The sequence below is a fragment of the Anarhichas minor genome, unplaced genomic scaffold (genome assembly GCF_050575085.1).
Source record: "Anarhichas minor isolate MPS153535 unplaced genomic scaffold, ASM5057508v1 ptg000073l, whole genome shotgun sequence".
Taxonomy (NCBI): domain Eukaryota; kingdom Metazoa; phylum Chordata; class Actinopteri; order Perciformes; family Anarhichadidae; genus Anarhichas; species Anarhichas minor.
The window spans coordinates 10,283,541-10,307,277 of record NW_027466519.1 but is presented as its reverse complement, the minus strand read 5'-3'; the positions used below and the strand labels follow the sequence as shown (position 1 = coordinate 10,307,277).

The window sequence follows — 23,737 nt, the reverse complement described above, 5'->3', positions numbered from 1 at the left end:
CAACTGGTTATTCTGTTGTATTTTGCACTTCTCAATAATCTTAAGAAAACTGCTATACAAATGGAGTTGGATTTTACTGCCAGACTTAAAAAGCCAAGTTATAACCAACATAATACACTGTATTTCAGTGTGACGTTTACATTCATACATCTAATTCCTACATGTGTTTTATTTTGATCTCACTAAATATTAAGTATTTATTGTAATATAGCAAATGGGATTTAAAATTTGACTAATCCCCAATGAAATGGAAATGCCATTTTAATATTGTCTTTGCGGATAAACGTGGGTTAAATCTAGTCTCACTTTAGATCGATAGGGGGCGGTAGTGGTCTTTGGAAATTGCTCCTCTACATTGAAACGAAGAGTAAGACCAATGCAGCGTTCGGGATTTTCGAAAAGAAACTTCAACAAAGACTTAGAAATCCACATCACAGATGTGGATTAATACACTTTCTAAAGAGGGACGTGTCCAGCATTAGTTGTAGTCTTAGTATGTTTTGACCTCTCCTTATGCAGCTATACACCTATTTGGTCGACATTGTCCTTGCTGGTGTTTTTAAATGCAGAAAACTGAAGTGAACGCAATTGTCAAGGACACCCTGATTTCCCATTTTTATCATAGGTCACAAACGCATCTGGAGAAGAGAAGGCTGCTTAAAATAGCTGCTTAATGACTGCGTGAAGATGCAATTGGCTCTTAGTAAAACGTTTGGCCAGAAACCAGTTAAATTCCAATTAGAGCAAGATGGAGACTTTTACATGGTTGGGTCAGAGGTATGTGACTATCTATTCATTTACTTTGAAAGCTTGGTACCCTAAGGTTAGCCTCAGTTGTCTATTCTTCTGGCTAGTTGATGCTAGCATGCTAACCCAGCCCCATTGATGGTTTCTTAACAAAGAAATACCTAAAAACGAAGAACGGGATATTATCGGCTAAAGTAAGGCCAGCAACCGGCAGGTGAAACATCATTTATATGTTCAAAACCAAATAAATAAGTTAACAGAATATCTTGTGCTGTCTTGCAGTAACGTTAACTTGTAATTCCAGTCTAGTATAACGTTAGTTGTTGTAACGTTAGATCACTAACGTTGTAACATGAAGTAACGTGCGAACTCCCTCAGTCTGTAGCCACGTCTGATATTTGAACATACCAATTGTAAAGCTAAACCATATATGTCTACAGTAGTGACGCCTCTACGTCACTATACTATACTAACTATGGATGTTTGAGAGAGCAGGAACGCTAACACCAGGTCTTGGGGCCATAAAAGAGTGAGTATTAAAGGAGGTCTACCCAGTAAGTGATCTTAGTCTTGGCTTTGAGGTGCTCACTGTGTCTCACTGAAATAGATGCTCTGGAACAAAGAGATTCTTGAACACTTTGATTTGTGTTGACATCCACAATATCAGAAGAAGGCAGAGACCCAGCACCCCCACCATGAAGCGTGGTGGTGCCTCACTGCAGCAGGCATGTGAGGGCTTAACGTACAGAGACACCTTGGAGATATACCTGTGTCAGTAAAGTCTGTAAGAGAACTTCAACTGAGGAAGAGGTCCACCTGTGTACAGCTGATTGAGACCTATGCACATAGAATCAAGGCTGTAACTGCTGCCAAAGTTGCCTCTTCCCAATATTTACTTGAAAGGAGAGAAAGACTTTGCAATCAGTTATTTAACCTTTTATAACATCGTTTTTTTTGTCTGGTGATCAGTGTCAAAAAATACTTATTATAGAATATAAACCATGACAGGGTCAGAGGAGAGTTGATACTTATATAGTATTATATTTGCATCATATTTTGCATGTTTGTGTTGTCCCGTAAGACAGACAGGAGGATGTCACTCGTTTCAATTTGATGTTCCAATCGGATTTGATCAGCCAGAAAGACGGGCCCTCAAAGTGGACCCGCGTCGAGGCTCACGCTGCCTAAAGACACAGATATCTTCTACAAATAGAAACAGGACTGTATGCTTCTCTCATCATTGGATAACAAACAAGGTGATTCACAATTTCAATACTTTTAGTCCAAATTTTTTAAAGAAATTTAAAAGAGAGCAAATTAGGGACTTTTTTTTTACCACAAATTTGAATTTGGTGGTCAAAAGTCACTGTGACCTCAATATCAGGGTTTGGGCCATAACTAAAAAATGAATACAATCATTGTGGAAACATTTCACACAAATGTCATAATAGGAAAGATTATGAAGTGATGACATTTTATAATCAAAAGATCAACTTCATTGTGACATAATGCTCTTCAAAATCACTTTTCTGGCCACTATTCAACGCCATAACTCAGATTGTGGCCATATTTAACTTTTACACGGAGACTGAATTGGTGACACTTATCTTGATTGGTGATTTGTACAGATCTAATGTGGTGCCGGGTTGAAGATGTGTGGGAAGTGTCCACATTTTACCGATTGTAGCTTCTTTGCAGCAACATCCATATGTGAAGCATCGTCTACTGTCATGCTATCACTTCGTGGTCTATCAGAATCGGCTTTATTGGCCAATTATGTGAACACGTACAAGGGCTCTCTTTTTCTCTCAATTAACTTGCACGCCAATAGGCATACAGCAGATCAAGAACAGCAAAGTCAAGTCAAATCATTTGTTTATATATCAACACTTTCATTTATACATCCCTAACGTAAATCAAAAGCTTTGCCTCAAGGGGCCTCAGCCTGAAGAAGAGCAGCTCCCAGGCTTCCATCTTGTTCCTTATCCTTCTCTCTGCATCGAGCTGCCAGTCTGCCCGTCTGGTTGTAGAGAGGGTCAAGGTTTATCCAAGATGGTTTTATTTTGTCCCTTGTCCTCACTCCGCCGATCACCTAGCTGGCCTTCCTTAATCGCTTACCAGTCTCTTGACTGGTGACCTTCAGGTCTTGATGCAACCACCTGGTCACGAAGAACAGAACACCGACTACTGCAGCATGCTAGAAGACCTGTAGGAGCCTGTTGCAGAAAGAACAGTCTGCTCTGTCCCACCCTGAAGAGGGCTTCAGTGTTGTGAGTCCAGTCCAGTTTATTGATTTGTACCCCAAAGTTCTTTCACTTCACTTCCTCTCCCTGGATGAGGACCAGCACAGGGTGCTCCTGTTCCTCTGGTAGCTCATAGCTTTTACTGATGTTGAGCTTCAGGTGACAAAACCTTTCTGTCAGTCCTCTGTACTTCTCTGTTAAAATAGTCTCTAAGTGAAGACGGCATGCTTTTGACTGGAAATGATTCACTGTAATCACACACGTCAATATAGTGATAACTTCCAAAACCATACACTTACGACCTTTTTTTTATTCAAATCCTTCAAAGTCTTGTATTGTGAGAGGCCTGACGAACGTGGATGTAAACTGCAACTTGACTGGTAGGCGAAGGCATACGCCCGTGAGGGGTCAGCCACTTCTTTACATCCCCAAGTTTCATGTTGTGCCCACTATCGGTTCAGCAACAACAGACCAAATACAGACTCCATATTGTTCCTCTTTGCAAAGGACAATATCCCAGCTGTTGAAGTTGAATACTTCACAATATCCTAAAGCAGTGGTTCTCAACTGGTCTGGCTGCAGGACCCACCATCACCCCTTAATAACAAGCTCTCGTTTTTAATATTTGCACACAAGGCCTCAAAATAAACTCTGTATAAACGATATCCAAATCGAGGAACATTTTCAACTTCTCAAATGTATTTAATGTAAAGATGGTGCAGTCTGAACCTGAGCTGAACATGTCCTCTGCAGTCGTAGTGTAGGGAGCTCTCTTGTGCAGAGAAATTCTGTCAGTCCCCGTCCCACACATGTTTCACGTAAACGAGTAAAACTGCTTTGTTTGTTATGTCTGTAGATTCGTCCATTTGTAATGCAAAATGACCACTTGCCTTAATTCGAGCTGTGGTCTGTTGTTTGATGTCATCCGACATGTCTTCAATTCCTCTACTTAGTATCATACCTATTAACAGAGGTATAGTTTTCAGTTTATCCTCTGCAGATATTAGCATTAACGGCAAATATTGTTAAGGAGTGGCTGCACGGTGGTGTAGTGGCTAGCACTGTCACCTCACAGCAAGAGGGACACGGGTTCTGGCAGCGTGGGTTCCCTCCGGGTTCTCCGGCTTCCTCCCACAGTTCAAAGACAGGCAGCTTAGGTTATTTGGAGACTCAAAATTGCCCGTAGGTGTGAATGTTTGTCTCTATATGTGGCCTGCGGTAAACTGGAGCCCTGTCCAGTGTACCCCACCTTCGCCCAATGTCAGCTGGGATCGGCTCCAGGGACCCTGAATAGGATAAGCGGTTTGGATAATGGAATGGAATTGTTAAGGAGTGTGAATAGACGGCACTCCGCTGCATAATCACCTTCAAAATAAAAGCACAGGATTTTTAAAAATATTTTCTTCAGGCAATGACCCACTTTTGGGTCGCGACCCACCAGTTGAGAATCACTGTCCTAAAGGGAAGCTCTTTACCAGGCACGAGGAAGCTTCATCACTTTCAACCCATTTCCAAGTTTTGCTCAGCGCTTTTTACATTTAAAAAAAAAAATTAATTGTTAATGAATAACTTCCCTAACCCTATAACATATTTAAAAGTAAAAAAAATACCAAAAGTATTGAATTTGTAAATAAGCGATAAACAGAGAACCATACTGATATGTTTATTTTTGAAGAAGATATCTGTATTTACGGAGGGTGGTCATCCAATATGAACCAGCTGTGAGGGCCCCTGTCTCCTGACCAGTTGCATATTGTGGTTTATCAAACCACAATATAACACTCTCTCATATCGTCAACCTGTAGGCAAAGAATGGGGTGAGGTCAGAAAGTGATTTTTGTTTTTGGTGGAAAGCCCCAATAACAACTTCTCTTAGAAACTTGTAGCACCACAAAACCTGGATGGTTAGTTTATTTTGAGGCCTTGTGTGCAAATATTAAAAACGATTTAATCTGCAGAATGTTTTTTGTCGTTTATTTCATTTTGGTTGACTAAAGGTAAACGATCTGCCTTTCTTCCCCAGGTTGGAAACTACCTGCGCATGTTCAGAGGCTCTCTGTATAAACGATATCCATCTTTATGGAGGAGGCTGGCCTCGGTGGAGGAGAGGAAGAAGATCGTAGCATCATCACATGGTGAGTGGTGTCTTTGTTTGTTTTTCACCTCTGGACCAAAATCAAGTCATTTGGGATTACTCGTCTGTAATGTCCATAGGTTGTTTAAGATAAGATAGACTTTATTGTCCCGAAGGAAATTTGTCTTGGAAACATACATACAGTTTATAAGGTTTATATTTAATAATTGCAGCTATAAACAATTTTAACAAAATAAATTTGAACGAGTGACCAGTCAGACTAGTGACTTGTCAACTAGGGGTGGGAATCACCAGAGGTCCCGCGATACGATATTATCACGATACTGCGATATTCTGAGTATTGCGATAACATATATTGCGATTTATTACTTTTTTCAACTTCAAATTATGTCCCCAAAGGAAAACTGTGTCAACATGTTTTATCTAACAAGATAAAGTTTTCAGTCTGTTCATCTCACTTCAATCATTTTTATTGCAGCAGAATAGGATTGTCAAGCAGACAGACTGACCAACAATGTCATAAATGTTGCATGAACCTGACAAACTGAACTGTTTGTATTACTACATAGTCCAACTTAACTAAATGCAAACGTGTCTATAACTTATATAAGTAGGATATAAGAGTTATATAACTCAGTATAACTTGCGATGCGTGGACGTCAAGGGCAGAGAGCCAGTTATGCGCTGCACTCTCCCCATGAGCCTGGCTGCTGTTGGCAGATTTTAACCCCGTTGTGAGGCCAGATTGAGCGGGTGAGCGAAACACTTCACATGCAGGAATCCCGCTAACTGAACGGCAACGCCCACGTTAGAAGCGTTGTTACAACCACCAGGTTTTTGTCGGCAATCCCCCATCTTGTGCTGCATTTAGCAGGAGGTCTGTAATGTTTGCCCCGGTGTGACTTACGTGTACTGCTCTAGTTTGGAAAACGAGAGACAGCAGTCGCCAGTCCCCTGAGATATTGTGCTGTTATAGTCACATAGGAATCCACTGCGCTTGACGTCCACGCATCGCAAGTTAATGCAACTCTTTCTGCTGTACTCAAAGATTCCTCAACTTTAAGCTTCACTTCTCTGTAGAGCTTGGGCACGGCTGTGTCGGTGAAAAAATGCCGCGACGGTGTCATATTCATGTGTCATATTCATGTCCTTCTTCCCTTCCTTGTTAAAAAATCCAAAATAAGTCCAGACGTCTGATTTAAACGCGGACGGTGCATTTCTTTGTTTTGACCAACTTCCTACCAATCACGCTGACCCGGGAACTGCTGACCTCACCAGAAAACAACTCGGCACCATCTAGTGGACTGAAAAAGCAATTGATTTGATTTTTCTAGTGAATTTTCTTTTATAGTTTTTATAATAAAAGATCGATACTTTGCGTCCGTGTATCGATACAATATCACCACGCAAAATATCGCGATACTATGCTGTATCGATTTTTTCCCCCACCCCTATTGTCAATGTAGGTCGTGGTTACACTTTTCTTTCCAATAGGACTTCTGTCATCCGACCACGCTGCACGCTCCCACATCTCATCTTGGCTCACTGAGATCTGATCTGCCAGATCACATGCTGAGGTTGCCAGGCTCACACTGAGTTCAGATCTCAGTGATGTGTGGACAGCGTGTGGACACAGTCTGGACAACTTATCAAAAGTCTCCATCATCTCCCCCACACAGTTCCTCTCCCGAGGAGAGCAAAGGGAAGAGAGGAACACCTGGCTGACCACTGCTGTCTGAGTCCTGTTAAGTTACTGCTCATAAAAACCATCAAAACAAAAGCTTTTGAATAAAGAAAACGACAGGGGATGTCGACTGTCAAATTCGGTGATGATGGGGAAACAACAGAACTGGAAAATCCTCCTGCTCACCTTGAACAAGTAAAACTAGTTTGTAGGCTGGAGAACATTTGGAGACTGCAGCAGTATGAAGGCAAATCAATGTCAAAATCCGTGAGCATGAAGGAGGTCTGTGTAGAGGTTCGTGCAACTCAAACAGCAGCTCACGCAAATTACTTTTGCAAGCGCGAGCTAACTTAAAGCCTGCAAGGACAAAACCATGCTTAGAGCAAGGAGTGCCTCCTGGTGCACCACTTCTATCACTGCTCTATCGCTCGCTCGCGGTTTTCTTTTTGACACTGGGCAGACCCAGTCGACATTCAAATTGAATTGGTTACAATCCTCGTCGTTGGATTGGCCGAATATCACTCCAGACACAGATGCTAGGTGGCGCTATACAGGTGGTTTTCAATCCGCCATTAAACACTACTTCATTACATCTCAGAGGTACATATTGTACTTTTTACTCCATTACACCTCAGAGGTACATATTGTACTTTTTACTCTATTACATCTCAGAGGTACATATTGTACTTTTTACTCCATTACACCTCAGAGGTACATATTGTACTTTTTACTCCACTACATCTCAGAGGTACATATTGTACTTTTTGCTCAACTACATATCGGAGGTACATAATGTACTTTTTACTCCACTACACCTCAGAGGTACATATTGTACTTTTTACTCCACTACATCTCAGAGGTACATATTGTACTTTTTGCTCAACTACATATCGGAGGTACATAATGTACTTTTTACTCCACTACATCTCAGAGGTACATATTGTATTTTTTACTCTACTACATCTCAGAGCTACATATTGTACTTTTTACTCTACTACATCTCAGAGTTAAATAATGTACTTTTTACTCTACATCTCAGAGGTACATATTGTACTTTTTACTCCATTACATCTCAGAGGTACATATTGTACTTTTTACTCCACTACATCTCAGAGGTACATAATGTACTTTTTAATCCACTACATCTCAGAGGTACATATTGTACTTTTTACTCCACTACATCTCAGAGGTACATATTGTACTTTTTACTCCACTACATCTCAGAGGTAAATAATGTACTTTGCTGTACTGGCGCTGCAAACATTTGATGATCTTATAGAATACGATGCATTGCTGTAGATTAAACTAACCAACAGTATATAAATTAGTTAAAAACATGCAGCATACATGTTAATGCAGCAATAATATACTGTATATCCTAAAACATCAGATATAATAGTAACACTGACATGGAACATTTTACTGCACGGGTACTTTTAATGTCAGTACTTAAAGTAATAATTTGCCGATAATATCATACTTGACTGAGTTTCTTAATGCAGGTGTTTTACTCGTAGTGTCAGTGATTTAAGTTTGGTTAATATACAAACAGTGTGGCGAGAGAGGCACTGTTTGTTATGACATCTGCTCTGGCTCCATATACTGGTGTTTGATAAAACATCACACAGGGAAAACTGTCCAGCATACAGGATACCTACCATGTTTAACCCACCCAACAAAAAAAATCCCAAAACATTATGACAATGATAGCAACTGCATCAGTTAGAATCCTTCGCAATTATAGCCACAATGCATGTGAGATTCAGCAGTTAAGATGTGAGTAAAAGTTGACATGCATCTGTGTTTCTGTCTTGGCCATTGTCCATCTGTAGCCACTAGTGTTACTCTGCTGAAGGCATCAGAATGTGAAGAGATCTTCGAGGGTAATGATGAGAAATACAAGGCAGTGTCCATCAGCACAGAGCCCCCGGCTTACCTCAGGTAACTTCAATGAGACGATGGCTCATTTAGCATTTGTTGTGTTGTTGTTGTTGTTGTTACATTTTCATTTTGTTTCCATTGTCCCAAAAAGAATGTGATTCAAGATGCACCTTGGTCTCAGAACACGAAGGAGCAGATGTGGGCCCCAAATACTTTTCACAGCACTGAAATTAGTTGTACCATAGTTAGATAACAGTTCACCAATTTTACAAACGGAGTATTAAAAAATCTATCCTGATGAATTCATGGTGATGTCTTCATAAGGGTTATCTCAGCGTGGGCTTGGAAACTACAAATTGATAACAGAAATCCTGAGCCAGTCAGAAAAGTCAGGATATCTTAATCTGTTTCTTGTGAGTCCCTCAATTGAATGGAATTACAATCCTTCATTTCTTGTCAACCCGTGTCAACCTTGTTTTTTTTCCCCTTTATATAAGGGAGCAGAAAGCAAAGAGGAGCAGTCAGTGGGTTCCCACACTGCCCAACAGCTCTCACCATCTCGATGCTGTGCCTTGCTCCACCACCATCAACCGCAACCGAATGGGCCGTGACAAGAAAAGGACCTTCCCTCTGTGGTAAGAAAGCTTTACAACAAAAAGTGCAACTGTGTGGCACAAGCTCTGCATCTCTGTTATGTTGTGAAACAATATATCCTCAGGCTAAAGGTAGCTCCTAAATTATATCAAAATATCTCTCACACAACTCTTGCAGTATAATCCTCGTCTAATTTATCCTGCATAGCCTCATTACCTCCCAAACACACGCATCTTCGATGCGGGAGGAAGCTTGTTAACGTTAGCTGTTAGCAGCCGGTGGGCAGCACAGCCCTGCAAAGCTAATGTTATTTCAGGTTGTTTTGAGCTTCATAATGATGCGTTCAAGAGGCTATTTTGGTTATGTTGTGGAAACGCTGTGGACACACCCCGATGTCACGTCACATGGTAGCACATGCAGGTTTGATGACAATACATATCTTTGCTTTCTTCCCAACTGGTTTTTAATGGTTGAATAATGTTAAATTGGTTAGAATGTTAGGTTCTGTTGCTAAAATTGATGTGCTTGCTAGCTTGTTTCAGCTGCAAGGTTAAACATTTGTGATTCAAATTTGGGAAAGGGCAGTGGTTTGAAATGTGTGTTGGGCATGGTTGAGAGAGTTTGATAGTAGATAGATAATGAATGGGAAGTCAGTCAACACGATGAATGGTAGCCCTAAATACTGGCTAACAGTAGTTTTTTACTGTGCTAGCATTGTCCTTTAAAAGCAATGCTGCATTGTTATGGTAAAATTCAGGCAGCAATGGTTAGTTTAATTTATAAGAAAAAAAAGAGGATTTAGTGTATATATCATACCAGATAGATCCCTGAAAATGATCTCTAGAAAAGAGTGGGAACCCTGACTACGTCTTCGTCCTCTCACGTTGGACTGAGGACAGACTGAACGCTACAGTGACTCACTATCGCCTCTTGGGGTACAAGTGGTATGAAAAGACAGGATGGGCCAGGGCTAGCTGGTTAGCATGCTCATTTCAGTAGATATCTCAACAACACAATACATAGCCATCCTTGACATCATGTTAACTGTAATATCTTCACATTCCGTTGATGATGTTAGTTAATTAAAAAATAAATGTTTAAACCAAAATTCTGGCCAGATCGTACACATTGCATATTTTTTTGAAGACAATTTATAATTCCTCGGATACACAATAATAATGCAACATTGAGGTTTTCTGTGTCTTGTGTCTTGCTCAGCTTTGATGACCACGACCCTGCAGTGATCCATGAGAACGCAGCCCAGGTAGAGGCGCTGGTTCCCATTCGTCTAGACATGGAGATTGACGGACAGAAACTGCGAGATGCCTTCACGTGGAACATGAATGGTTAATACATACGTCAACTAGCTTACCAACATCCAAAGCATACAGTATTGTCTACCGTTTAATTTTTCTGATATGTCAAGTTATTAAATTTTAGAACTTTCTCTAACCCTCCCAATCCGTCCCTCTTCAGAGAAACTGATGACCCCAGAGATGTTTGCAGAGATTTTATGTGATGACCTGGACCTAAATCCTCTGGCCTTCGTCCCCGCCATTGCCTCAGCCATTCGTCAGCAGATTGAGTCCTACCCCACTGACAGCATACTGGAAGAGCAGGCAGACCAGAGAGTTATCATCAAGGTGCGTGCTGAACCAAAGGAACAACAATTCCTCAGGGAATAGCAGGTGGCTTAGCAGGAACATACTACACCAGGGTTTGTTAGGTCATTTTCTTTTCATTGACTAAAGTCAATGAAAAGGAGAGAAGGAACATTCCGCTACATGAACAATAGTAACACTATATGAACATGAAGACCTTTCAAATGTGGAGAAAATAACATGGAAGCCTAATAATTACACTGGAATGTGTTTCGGATGCACATTTACACAAATAACATTCTTCAAGCCAAATTCTCTCCAAGATGGAGAGCTTGTTGTTTTCCAACGTTGTCTAAATATCTCCTCCCACTTCTCTTGTGTGATTATCAGATCAACCCTTGTTTCCCATTTTGTTTTAATGTTGATTGTATTTTCTTTATTAAGTTACCAAAAGCTCAAGTATAGGTTACAACAGCTATTCCCAGCCACTGGCCCGGGCTCAGTAGTGGTCAGGTAGTGGAGTACTACCTAGAGGGCTGTGAAGGTACTGCCAAAGGGTTGTATTGAATTTGAAAATAATATTATTATTTTTTGGTAATTTACAAAACTAGTTATTTTCATATGTCAATGTGCTCAGGAATGAATAAAAAACATAGTAATTCAAATCAACAAAACGTAATTCCAATGACCAGTTAGGTTAGAACATTGCAACACACCATCAGAGACAAACGTACTTTGCTGTTGGCTTGCTAAAGTTCCCTCGGATGCAGTGACACAAAATGGATAGTTTAAAGCAAAACGTGATGTGGGAGACAACCCTACACCTTTTAAATGCTCCAAAGCGTGTGGTGAGGAAATATGACCCTGAATACATTCAATTTGGATTCATAATGGCAAGAAGATGGTAAGAAGAATATTTATACTGCGGAAACGTAGCACCCACCCTCCAGTTCTGTCTCAGGTAAACACTGTTAGCTCTGTCAGCACTATCGCCGTTGTTTGCAAGGTTGTACAAAGAGTCAAAGTACAGGTTTAGCAAGGCGGTGAGAGATGCTAAACGACTGTACTCTGAGAAACTGCAACATCAGCTCTCAGCCAATGACTCTGCTTCTGTCTGGAGAGGTCTCAGACAGATTACCAACTACAAGCCAAAAACCCCCCACTCCATGAACGACCTCCGCCTGGCAGACGAGCTGAATGAGTTCTACTGCAGATTCGAAAGACAATGGGACAGTCCTGACTCCATCCCCCACAGCCCCATCAACCAGCCCCAGACCACCAGCCCCCCCTCCCCCAGCTCAGCAGGGGCCCATGCCTCTGTATCACCCATCCCAGCGCCCCCCCACCCCACCCCCCTCCCCAGTGACGACTCTCTCTATTCTGGAGAGTGACGTCAACAGGCTTTTTAAAAAAACAGAACTCCCGCAAAGCAGCCGGCCCAGACTTGGTCTCCCCCTCCACCCTGAAGCATTGTGCTGATCAGCTGTCTCCGGTGTTCACAGACATCTTTAACACCTCTCTGGAGACATGCCACGTACCAGCCTGCTTCAAGGCCTCCACCATCATCCCTGTCCCTAAAAAACCAAGGATCACAGGACTCAATGACTACAGGCCCGTCCCCCTGACCTCTGTGGTCATGAAGTCTTTTGAGCGCCTTGTCCTGTCCCACCTAAAAACCCTCACCGACCCACTCCTGGACCCCCTGCAGTTCGCCTACAGAGCCAACAGATCTGTAGATGACGCAGTCAACTTGGCCCTTCACTTCATCCTCCAGCATTTGGACTCCCCAGGAACCTATGCCAGGATCCTGTTTGTGGACTTCAGCTCTGCTTTCAACACCATCATCCCGTCTCTGCTGCATAGCAAGCTCTCCCAGCTGCAGGTGCCCGACTCCACCTGCAAGTGGATCACAGACTTCCTGTCTGACAGGAAGCAGCACGTGAAGCTGGGAAAGCACGTCTCAGCCTCCAGGACCATCAGCACCGGTTCCCCCCAAGGCTGCGTTCTTTCCCCTCTGCTCTTCTCCCTGTACACCAACAGCTGCACCTCCACTCACCAGTCCGTCAAGCTCCTGAAGTTCGCGGATGATGCCACCCTCATTGGACTCATCTCTGGTGGGGATGAGTCCGCCTACAGGTGGGAGACTGACCATCTGGTGACCTGGTGCGGTCTGAACAACTTGGAGCTCAACGCTCTAAAGACAGTGGAGATGGTTGTGGATTTCAGGAAGAACGCAGCCCCACCAGCCCCTATCACTGTGTGTGACTCCCCCGTCGACGTGGTGGAGTCCTTCCGCTTCCTGGGCTCCATCATTTCCCAGGACCTCAAGTGGGAGCTGAACATCAGCTCCATCACCAAGAAGGCTCAGCAGAGGATGTACTTCCTGAGGCAGCTGAAGAAATTCATCCTGCCAAAGTCAATGATGGTGCACTTCTACACAGCCATCATTGAGTCCATCCTCTGCTCCTCCATCACAGCGCATCATTCGCTCTGCTGAGGGGGTGATTGGTTGCAATCTGCTGTCCCTCCAGGACTTGTTCACTTTAAGGACCCTGAAGCGAGCACGAAAGATTGTAGCCGACCCCTCTCACCCTGGACATGATCTGTTTGTGCCGCTTCCATCTGGCAGGAGGCTGCGGTCCATCAGAACCAAGACCTCACGCCACACAAACAGTTTCTTCCCATCCGCAGTCGGGCTCATTAACAAAGCCCGGGTCCCCCACTGACTGTCATCCCCAGGACATTTCCTTCTGGGCTCTCCCCTGCACATCCCTGTTTCTTTATTTAAACACTCTCGTCACTTTTAACATTTCACTTACACTTCACTTGTTTTTAACATTGGGCGAAGGCAGGGTACACCCTGGACAGGTCGCCAGTTCATCGCAGGGCACATATAGAGACAGACAAACATTCACGCTCACATTCACACCTACGGGCAATTTCGAGTCTCCAAATAACCTAAGCTGCATGTCTTTGGACTGTGGGAGGAAGCCGGAGAACCCGGAGGGAACCCACGCTGCAACGGGGAGAACGTGCAAACTCCACACAGAAGGACCACCCGGGATCGGGGGTTGAACCCGGGTCCCTCTTGCTGTGAGGTGACAGTGCTAGCCACTACACCACCGTGCAGCCCCCTGATAGTTTAATGTTATTGTTTATTGTTAAATGTTACGCACCAACCGCCACGACAAATTCCATGTAGGTGCAAACTTCCTTGGCAATAAATGGTTCTGATTCTGATTCCGGGTTAACGCCGTTGACTGTGAGCCGCCGGCTCGCCTTCACCATGTTGAGAGCCGTTGAGAGGCAATCAAAATGCTCCCAATCTTGTGTCTTGCCCCTTTAATTTACGGGTTGAGAAACTCTGGTTTAGAAATTATTTATTTATAATTACCTTTTTATAAGGTCCATCCTACTATACTATTCTGCTACACATTTTGTTAGTATGGAAAATGTTCTTGCATTTGTCCTTTTTAAATTTTTTTCAACAATACTTTTTAGCTTTCTTCTTCAATCTTTGAATCTTTTTTCAGGCTTACAAGGTGTAAAGTTTGGGTCATATGCAAACCATTTTCAAATTTCAAATTGAGGTGATAGTCCCGTCTGGGCTAAAACACGCCCAGAAGGGACTATCACCATGATTGATGATGTGATTTTATACATTTTGCAATAACAAACATTGCGATATATTACGATCAATAACCTTTTTTTCTGGTATTCCTTTTCCCATCGCTTGCTCAATTTCTTTCCATCTAGTGTCAGAGTTAGTTGTACACCAACATATTAAAGTTAGTTCGACAAATCTATGACAGTTTTTCAGAACTGGAAACCCACTTTATTCTCTGGTAGCTGTAGAGTTTTGTACCTTTCGCTAGCTTTCTTCCCAACCCGTTTGTATCTCAATATCAATTTGTCCCATTCTCGTTTATTTATTCTATTCATCTTAGTTGATTCTATGCGAGGCTCAGCAGTAGAGCGGGTCGTTCTTCAATCAGAGGATCAGGTTCGATCCCCGGCTCCGCTACTCCATGTTGATGTGTCCTTGGGCACGACACTGAACCCCAAAATTGCTCCTGCAGGCTGTGCCTACGGTGTATGAATGGGTGTGACGATCAGATGGCTCTGATGGGCAGCCTGCATGGTAGCCCCCCCATCAGTGTATGAATGGGTGAATGATGACATGTAGTGTTAAAGATCTTTGAGTGGTCGGAAGACTAGAAAAGTACAGTCCATTTACCAGTTTACATTTTAATTGCACCTGTATACGTCATGTCTTGGGACAACTGTGATGGAAAAGGTCAATAAAAGTGAGCGAATCAAGCTCTCTGCTAAAGTGTGAAAATCTATGTAGAGCTCCACTAAAGTCATTCTGAAAATGTTTAATGTAGATTAGCTGAAGGCAGGGGCAGGTATGAAGTGAGTCAATAACCACTTAGTTTTCATAGCAACCAGCACACCCGTGTCTGCTAACTAAGCCTCCTGTCAATGCCACAGTTTTGAATATTTTCCAAAGATTAGACTGTTTTTGTTTTTTAAATTGGTTGATGCAACATGCAACATGTACCGTATTTTCCGCACTATAAGGCGCACTTAAAAGCCTTTAATTTTCTCAAAAAACGACAGTGCGCCTTGTAATCCGGAGCGCCTTATATATGGATCAATTGGTTAATTGGTTGATCCATACTGGTTGTACACGGCGCTCTGTCAAAGTGTTTCAGTACGACTGGTAAACACAAAGCCGCACCGCGGTAAACACCGGTACTGTGCTTACTCCTAGTCCAACACCACTTGTGTGTATAAAGACCCCAAAATGGCACCTTTCAAGAGACACGCTTACGACGCTATTCTATTCTATGCGCCTTATAATCCGGTGCGCCCTATATATAAAAACAGTTCTAAAATAGGCCATTCATTGAAGGTGCGCCTTATAATCCGGTGCGCTTTATAGTGCGGAAAATACGGTAGTTCTTTTTGTTTTTTCCTCTTGTTTTACACCATTGAAGATGTAAAACCAGGTTATCCCTGTCTCTTCTCAGTCAGTCACTCCGACGCAAAATCATAGACCATAGACTTCAATTTCACTGTGAACCCCAAATAATCAAATATTACTGCCACCCTCCTGCTTATATTGTTTTAATAAGTGAAATTATTATTGAAGTAGGTTCAACATTTTTAATCCAATTTAACATAAATCTAATTTACTGTGATATACGTATTTAGCTAGTATTTGATTTATTGAATTAGCCAAATAAAAATCACCCACTCTGCCCAAAGACTTTTAACGTCAGAGAGTCCGATTGAAGGGAGAAGAGATGCAGAGACAGAGGATGATGATGGTGATGATGATCCAGAGAATGGAAGATCGTCTGGGTTCAGGCAGATTTGAATCCACTGTAATTTTAAAGACATATTGCTAACAGCCGATTAAGTTGGTAAAAAACATATAGTATTTGTTTTTCTCCATTCCTCAGCTGAACATCCATGTGGGGAACATTTCTCTGGTGGACCAGTTTGAGTGGGACATGTCGGAGAGAGAGAACTCGCCGGAGTCATTTGCACTGAAGCTGTGCTCTGAGCTCGGTCTGGGCGGAGAGTTTGTCACCACTATCGCCTACAGCATTCGCGGTCAGCTCAGCTGGCACCAGAGGACCTATGCCTTCAGGTAACTCAGCCACTCACGTCAACAGTCGGTAGAATCAATGGGGGCAGTGGTCTGAACACACTATGATTAAGGTAGACATAGAATGTATTGAAGAGGTTTGACTTCAAATTAATACTACAAACTTTCATTGACGTTGGAGGACATATAGTCTTATTCCTTATTTTCTATACCCATTATGAGCTGATGTACTTTGGTGTATTATGTTGGACTGATTCAGTACTGCCATGCTTGTAATGTGCTTACAGTGAGAACCCACTCCCGACAGTAGAGATCGCCATCCGCAACACAGGTGATGCAGACCAGTGGTGCCCCCTTTTGGAGACCCTCACAGATGCCGAAATGGAGAAGAAGATCCGAGACCAAGACAGGAACACAAGGTGACAGTCGGATACAGATAGAATACTTACGTTCATTGCAACAAATAAGCAATGACTAATTTGCAAGGTGCAAGTTAATTTAGTTGGTTTAACAAACTTGGTATTGTGTTGGTATGGTATTGGTAGTGGTATGGTATGGTGTAGGTATGGTGTAGGCAGGGTAGGACATTTACATATTTTTTTAGGGGGCAATTGTTGCCCCCACTGACTGATATCCAGGGGCATTTAAAAAGAATTGGGGGCACTTTTTGAAACTTGTGAAATAACATTTAACCTTTGTTCAAAATAATAAATATACTTATTTAGGCTTACAGTATATGAGCAATTGTCATCAAATGGCAATAATAAGACTATTAGGCAGTAGTCTACAGATTCAAAGTGTTTTCTTAGATTTTTTTGAACAAAAAACAAACATAAATCAGACAATCATATTCAATTTTATTCTTATTTCTTTGTGGTTATTTATTATTACATTTTTTTAAACAACTATTAACAATTATTAAGTCAACGATGTCTTGATTACTTGTACATCAGTCATTGTATAGAATTATTGAGAAAAATATTATTGTAGCACCTCAAATATTGTGATATTACACATTTTTGTCCTGAACATCTGCATTAGTCATTGTGTGGAATTTTTGAGAAAAACATTTTTATAGCACCTTAAAAAGTAGGTCGGGCGGGAGGCCCGGGCATGCCGATCGCCGGCGACATAGACTAGCTCTAGGGACGTGGAACGTCACCTCGCTAGCGGGGAAAGAGCCGGAGCTGGTGCAGGAGGTGGAGCGATACCAGCTAGAAATAGTTGGACTCACCTCCACACACAGCGTTGGCTCTGGAACCAAGCTCCTGGAGAGGGGTTGGACTTTGTCCTTTTCCGGAGTTGCCCAGGGTGAGAGGCGCCGGGCGGGAGTGGGGATACTCACGAGCCCCCGGCTGAGCGCCACTGTGTTGGAGTTCTCCCCGGAGAGCGAGAGGGTCGCCTCCATGTGCCTACGGGTTGCGGGGAGCAAGGCTCTGACTGTGGTTTGTGCTTATGCACCAAACAGCAGTTCGGAGTATCCGGCCTTCTTGGAGTCGGTGGGAGGGGTCCTGGAAAGGGCGCCGCCTACCGACTCCATAGTTCTCCTGGGGGACTTCAATGCTCACGTGGGCAATGACGGAGAAACCTGGCGGGGGGTGATTGGGAGGAACGGCTTGCCCGATCTGAACCCGAATGGTGTTTCGTTATTGGACTTCTGTGCTTGCCACGGTTTGGCCATAACGAACACTATGTTCGAACATAAGGTGGCTCATAAGTGTACCTGGTACCAGAACACCTTAGGCCGGAGATCAATGATCGACTTTGTAATCGTATCATTTGATTTGCGGCCGTATGTTTTGGACACTCGGGTGAAGAGAGGAGCAGAGCTGTCAACTGATCACCACCTGGTGGTGAGTTGGATCAGATGGCAGGGGAACCGGCTGGAAAGACCCGGTAAACCCAAACGTGTAGTGAGGGTAAACTGGGGACGTCTGGCGGAGGACCCTGTCCGGGAGGTCTTTAACTCCCACCTCCGGAAGAACTTCTCACACATCCCGAGGGAGGTTGGGGACACGGAATCTGAGTGGACCATGTTCAAAGCCTCTATTGTGGACGCGGCCGCTAGGAGCTGTGGCCGGAAGGTCATCGGTGCCTGTCGTGGCGGCAACCCGAGAACCCGGTGGTGGACACCGGAGGTGAGGGAAGCCGTCAAGCTGAAGAAGGAGACCTTCAAGGCCTGGTTGGCCCAGGGGTCTCCTGAAGCAGCTGACAGGTATCGGCAGGCCAGAAGGGCTGCAGCTGCGGTGGTCGCGAATGCTAAAACTCGGGCATGGGAGGAGTTCGGGGAGGCCATGGAGAAGGACTTTCGGTTGGCCTCAAGGAGGTTCTGGCAAACCATCCGACGGCTCAGGAAGGGAAAGCAGGGCTTACCCCAGGCTGTTCTCAGCAGGGGGGGGGGAACTGCTAACCCGGACGGAGGACATCGTCGGGCGGTGGAAAGAGCACTTTGAGGAACTCCTAAACCCGACCAACATGTCCTCTGCAGAGGAGGCAGCGCCTGAGGACCTAGGGGGAGGCTCACCCATATCCCTGGCAGAGGTCGCTGAGGTAGTTAAAAAGCTCCTTGGTGGCAAGGCGCCGGGGGTGGATGAGATCCGCCCTGAGATGCTGAAGGCGCTGGACATAGTTGGGCTGTCCTGGCTGACACGCCTCTTCAATGTCGCATGGGGGTCGGGATCAGTGCCCATGGAATGGCAGACCGGGGTGGTGGTTCCCATCTTCAAAAAGGGGGACCGGAGAGTGTGCTCGAATTACCGGGGTATCACACTACTCAGCCTCCCGGGGAAGGCTTATGCCAGGGTGCTGGAAAGGAGGCTCCGACCGCTTGTCGAACCTCAGATTCAAGAGGAGCAGTGCGGATTCCGTCCCGGCCGTGGAACAGTGGACCAGCTCTTTACCCTCGCAAGACTACTGGAGGGGCTCTGGGAGTTTGCCCAACCAGTCTACATGTGCTTTGTGGACTTGGAGAAGGCTTTCGACCGGGTCCCTCGGGGGATCTTGTGGGGGGTGCTGCGGGAGTATGGGGTGCCGGACCCGTTACAACGGGCGATCCGGTCTCTGTACGACTGCAGTAGGAGCTGTGTCCGCATTCTCGGCAATAAGTCAGACACGTTCCCGGTGGGTGTTGGCCTCCGCCAGGGCTGCCCTTTGTCTCCGGTCCTGTTCGTGATTTTCATGGACAGGATATCTAGGCGCAGCCTGGGGGCGGAGAACGTCAGTTTCGGGGGTCTCGGGATCGCCTCTCTGCTATTTGCAGATGATGTGGTCCTGTTAGCCTCCTCGGATCGTGACCTCCAGCATTCACTGGGACGGTTTGCAGCCGAGTGTGAAGCGGCGGGGATGAGAGTTAGCACCTCCAAATCTGAGGCCATGGTGCTCTGCCGGAAACCAGTGGATTGCTCCCTCCAGGTGGGAACGGAGTGCCTACCTCAAGCGAAGGAGTTCAAGTATCTCGGGGTCTTGTTCACGAGTGAGGGTAAGATGGAGCGGGAGATCGACAGACGGATCGGTGCAGCTGCAGCAGTAAAGCAGGCGCTGCACCGGACCGTCTTGGTGAAGAGGGAGCTGAGCCGGAAGGCAAAGCTCTCAATTTACCACTCGGTCTACGTTCCTACCCTCACCTATGGTCACGAACTCTGGGTCGTGACCGAAAGGACAAGGTCGCGGCTACAAGCGGCCGAAATGAGTTTCCTCCGTAGGGTGGCCGGGCTCAGCCTTAGAGATAGGGTAAGGAGCTCGGTCATCAGGAGGGAGCTTGGAGTCGAGCCGCTACTCATTCGCGTCGAAAGGAGTCGGCTGAGGTGGTTCGGGCATCTAATTAGGATGCCTCCTGGACGCCTCCCACTGGAGGTTTTCCAGGCACGTCCAACTGGGAAGAGACCCCGGGGAAGACCCAGAACACGCTGGAGAGATTACATCTCCCAGCTGGCCTGGGAACGCCTCGGGATCCCCCAGAATGAGCTGGAACATGTTGCCGGTGAGAGGGAGGTCTGGGTCGGCCTGCTTGCCCTGCTGCCACCGCGACCCGACCCCGGATAAGCGGTGGAAAATGGATGGATGGATGGAAAATAAGAGGAACAAAATGGAAATGGTGCAAATTAATAAATACTGAATGGTTATAGATGGACTGGATGATTATGTACAGCATGTTTAAGTAAAGTATACTGTACAGATTTATTTATATCGGCAATGACGGATCATATGTACATATTAAACGTTAAGGGTTATTCACAGTGTTTGACTTATGTTATGGGAAGCTGGCCTGTTGAACCTCTCAAACTGGAGACAGACAAACAAAATGTCTGACCTGCCAAACATTCCACCAATCCACCAATCCTCCGTCAGCCTGATCGTTGGTAATCAGGCATTGTGACGACCCCCCCCCCCCCCCCCCCCAAACTGCCATGGATCTCGCAGAAAGTCTTTCTATGATCTATGATTGTAGTTGTAAGTATTTTGTCTTAAGTTGCTTCCTGCTGCATTTTGTTCCCATCCAGGTTACTGCTGAATAAATACATTTATTATTATTGATTAGTGGTAGACTACGCTGAATAAAACGTAGTCATGTTAATTATTGACTCTTCTCCTCAACTCAGGCTCCTTCACTACTGCTGCTGTGTTCACAAAGAGAATTGTCATAATATTCTGCATCCACTCACATTAATATTTCTATAAATCCATTGGATTCAAATGGAGGCTCTGCTTTTTAGTTATCCGTTGCCATGGTGAACCGTTTTATTTAGTCCTCTTGTGTAGTTCCTCTATATAATATTAGTCTTGTCTACGTAAAGAACCATAATCCAGATGCTGAGATCATTCCTTTTTGCAGAATTCTTGAAATAATGTGAGCAAATGTGTTTTTCTAGGCGCATGAGACGACTGGCCAACACCGCTCCCTCCTGGTAGAAAGAGACATGAAGCTGCATCAGACAGACGGAGACTCCTGTTACTCTGAAATAATCAAGTAAATACTCAGAGTTACACACACACTCGGACAGGTGGTCCGTCTCCATGGACCCCTCACTGACTGAACACAACACACACATCCAGGCATTCCTCCACACACAGTCTACCGTCATCATGTTTCAGTCATAGCAACACTTCAAATCTCACTAACATCAGTGTTTGTCATTGAAGGAGGTTTACACAAGTCACTGTCACACGCAATATTCACACTACACGTATCAAGTCAACACACTTGGCATTACAGTGACTGAGTTTAATATATCTGTATGAATACGATATGGACAGCGTTTGTGTAACATCATCAGCGAAACTCTTTCAACAGTCATTTCAAATTGATCACATCTGTTACAGAGCTCTGTCATTTTATCTGTCTACAAAGTTCCAGTTAAAGTTCCAGTTGAAATGACAAAATGATCTACGATTGAGCAGTGTAATTTAGATCCTGTTCTAATTGACATCTCGTACTGCACTATGGGTGTTTTTCACAGCAGACATTTTGAACACATTGGAAAGGAGAAGCATAGGTAGAGTGACTAACATTAATGTCGGCTCTGTGTCCCAGTACTGACTTATTAAGCTACATAGAATGAAGTAGTTAGAAAGATTAATGACTGCTGTGCTTTTCCAGCCATGACAAGTCAAAGATCCCATTTACACTTGTAATTTCAAATATCTTATATTGAAGAAACTTTCGTTTACACTTGATTTGCCGTATGTATGCATGTGTGCATGTATGCATGTATGTATACTGGTAACCGCTATTATGCCAGAAAAATAATAACTTCTGCACTTTAGCAGTCTGGTTACAACAGTAGCTAGCTTTAGTTATCAATTATTCATAAGCTAACACAAACATATGTATGAATCTCATTTATAAACTATGAGGCAGAAGTTCTAACCCGCCCACACAGATTCTGTATGTTGCTGTGTGTGGGGAAATGGCCAGGTCTGTTTTTCTTTGTTGCTTTAATGAGAGCGAGAACAACCGCTACTCCTAGTGTAACTCAGGAGGACAGAGGAGACAGACCTGGATATATGTAAATAATCAGACAGTGAGTGGATATACCTACATATCCACACATTGAGTTACACATTTTAAAGTGAAATCTCCTCTGGAGATGGTTCACGCAATCCCATTTAAATCTGACTTGAATGCTTCTATGATGCATTTAGACACTTTTCTGAGTTATCCGATCTGCTCAAGACGTATGAAGGAGCTAAATGTCAATTTAAAAAAAGTGTCTGTTGGGAAAAAGAACCATTCATTTTGATGTTCCACATGACCATCGGTTGGGATCACTTGTAAAAGTATCATGAAATGTTTTGATAATTGATAAATCGTTTGAGTCATTTTTCACATTACCTATTCGAATATCATTGTAAGATGAATATCTTTGGGTTTTATTGTGCTGTCACATTATACATTGTGGTGGGCCTTTTTCCCCTATTTGTATTATTTTATAGACTATTCAATTCATACTGGCCTTGCAAAGCAAACCTGTGTCGGTGGACGATCCCTCAGATATCGTACCAAATTCCCCCATGTGTTGGGTTTGAACATTTCTGGTGGTGGGAGAACCCAAGAAGATAAAAAAAAGTCCCAATTCTCCTTGGGATGGTGTGACTTGCCAAGAAACAAAAACTGTCCAGCTAGCAGAATCCTTTGAAAGACGCAGTCATTTAAGCCAGTAAATGGTCCACATACGGCCTTTAATACATGTGAGTGAGCCACATTGAAGTGTTTTGGCTACTCTGGTTTATATCAGTTGGGTAAAAACAAACTACAATCCCCGGTGATGTTACTGTGTGCACTGCTCACACAGCAGCAGTGGCTCAAAGCTGTCAAGTGTTTGCAGCCAATTAGAGAGTTGGTTTGATTTTCGCATGTAGACTCTGGTTCTGATCTTACTTGCCAATTACGATCAGTTCTGTGCACCAGTGTTCATTTGCATGCTAAAACATAGGTTGTTGATACTGTACCCTGTGCATGAGGGACTCATTGTTCCTGTTGTTACTACTGTTTGCACCGTGCCTCACATTGCACCAGTATCAGCAGACTGGAACCTCTGTTTTACTAGGAGTGTTTTTGAGTAGCAGACAAGGAAAAATCCAAGCTGACAAGAACCAATGGTGTCTTCTAAAGTGCTGATTTTCAACTTCAACGTGCTCCAGAAAATGATGTTAACGTATGTACCGTCGCTTCTTGTTCTCTTCTTTTGTAAAATGGCTTTACCTTTTATAGTGGAATTGTTTTTTATATGAAAAATAACAATAAAGAGAACTTGTTGGAAATGTCTTGTTTTG

At 43.8% G+C, this 23,737-nt stretch overlaps 1 protein-coding gene across 4 annotated transcripts; it reads left to right on the top strand.

Annotated features, from left to right (window-relative positions):
- The first annotated feature begins 56 nt into the window (after window positions 1-56).
- LOC142935274 (SWI/SNF-related matrix-associated actin-dependent regulator of chromatin subfamily B member 1-like) lies at window positions 57-23,729 on the top strand. 4 transcript variants are annotated; one of them, XM_076079497.1, is made up of 10 exons: window positions 57-777; window positions 1,833-2,003; window positions 5,014-5,125; window positions 8,602-8,710; window positions 9,148-9,285; window positions 10,463-10,590; window positions 10,721-10,887; window positions 16,317-16,507; window positions 16,753-16,884; window positions 21,334-23,729. In XM_076079497.1, the coding sequence occupies exons 1-10, from the start codon at window positions 688-690 to the stop codon at window positions 21,371-21,373; spliced, it is 1,278 nt and encodes a 425-aa protein (XP_075935612.1). In that variant the 5' UTR covers window positions 57-687; the 3' UTR covers window positions 21,374-23,729. The 4 variants fall into 4 exon arrangements, with proteins under 4 accessions (XP_075935612.1, XP_075935614.1, XP_075935615.1 ...); XM_076079499.1 differs by having other exon boundaries at window positions 1,829-2,003; XM_076079500.1 differs by lacking the exon at window positions 1,833-2,003.
- Window positions 23,730-23,737: the final 8 nt, after the last annotated feature.